At 43.5% G+C, this 1558-nt stretch overlaps 1 protein-coding gene across 1 annotated transcript; it reads right to left on the reverse strand.

Annotated features, from left to right (window-relative positions):
- Positions 1 to 423: 423 nt before the first annotated feature.
- On the reverse strand, positions 424 to 1488 carry LOC104773854. The gene has a single exon (XM_010498525.1). The coding sequence runs from the start codon at positions 1486 to 1488 to the stop codon at positions 424 to 426; it is 1065 nt and encodes a 354-aa protein (XP_010496827.1).
- Between the last annotated feature and the right edge of the window lie 70 nt (positions 1489 to 1558).

Consider the following 1558-nt stretch of genomic DNA (forward strand, 5'->3'; position numbering starts at 1 on the left):
CTCTTCAATAGACCTTTCATTCTCATCAGCATGGCTATCCATTTTTGATTTTTCTAAACTCATACTACTAACCCTGTTCACTTCTTCCTTGAAGATGGCATTGCAAAACGCCTTTGGGTTTTGTTCTGATTTTCCCGGTAGAGAACCCATTTGTTTTGTTGAAGAGGAAGAAGCTTGTCCCTAGACCTGTGTTTGTAACCTTTCAAATTTAGCATTTAACTCATTACAGACATTGTCAACCTTGTTGTGTATGGCTTTCATTTGTGTAGCAAGTTCAATGGCTCCTCTTCCTTGTCCTTCTAGGAGTTGTCTAAGTAGAGCATTTGTGTCATCTACTTGACCTTAAGGATGTGGTGCAGTCAGTTTTTGTTGAGGTTGGGAATAGCTTTGAGGCTTGGCTTGGTAGTTTCCTTGAGGTTGAGGCTAATAGTTGGGTTGGGAAGGGAAACCAGGTGGTTTTTGGGGTGAATAAGACTGATCTTGTGGGTTCTCCACATTGGTGCTGCGGTAAGAGAGGTTTGGGTGGTTGCGGTAATTAGGATTGAACTTGTTATAGCCTTGTCCACCCACATAGTTGACCTCTTCTTGTCCCTCAACACAAGCTTCCATTCCCTCTTGATATCCTTGATACACATCACTTTCGGTAACAAAATGGACTGGCTTTTGAGTGGCAAGAATCATCTTATCCATCTTCTCATTCAATGCTTTGATCTCCTTGCGGTGATGCTCATTCATATCAGGGTGATCTCGTGGTGTTATATCATAATCCTCCACATAGTTACCATCACTTTGAGCAAGATTCTCCACCAAAGTCATAGCAACATCAACATCTTGACCAAGGAAGTTTCCATTACTTGCTGGCTCAAGCAACATTCTTATCTCTGGTAGCACTCCTCTGTACAATGTGCTAAGAAGAGACTCCTTGGAGAAACCATGATGAGGACATTGCATAGTATAGCCCTTGAATCTCTCCCATGCTTCACAAAAACTCTCATTTCCCTTTTGTGCAAAGCTTGATATCTCATTTCTCAACCTTGCTGTTCTTGTAGTTGAGAAGAACTTGGAGAGGAAGGCTCTCTTGCATTTATCCCACGAAGTAAAGGATCCTACTGGTAGGTTCTTCTCCCATGTCCTAGCTCTATCTCCAAGAGAAAACGGAAAGAGGCGGAGTTTGAATGCATCTTCCGAGATTCCATTGATTTTCACTGTCCCACACATCATATCAAACTGATCCAAGTGATCAATAGGGTCTTCCATAGGCAGACAATGGAACTTTGAGCTTTGCACCATGTTGATAAGACTAGACTTGATTTCGTAGTTGTTTTTCTCAACAGCGGGTGCTCTGATTCCTTGGCGGTTCCCATGAATGTTCGGCTGATCAAAGGCTCCAATGACTCGAGGTTGTCTTGGAGGATGGATAGGAGCTTGGTTTTGGTTGGGCTGCTCATTTCCATTATGAGCAGCGGCTGGAGGAGGGTTGTTCTCCATGGCTTGGCGGGCTAAACGGCGGTTCTCTCGTTCAAGTAAGTGAATGTCGTCCACAGGCTGAAACAAGTTG

This window comes from Camelina sativa, unplaced genomic scaffold (genome assembly GCF_000633955.1).
Source record: "Camelina sativa cultivar DH55 unplaced genomic scaffold, Cs unpScaffold00670, whole genome shotgun sequence".
Taxonomy (NCBI): Eukaryota; Viridiplantae; Streptophyta; class Magnoliopsida; order Brassicales; family Brassicaceae; genus Camelina; species Camelina sativa.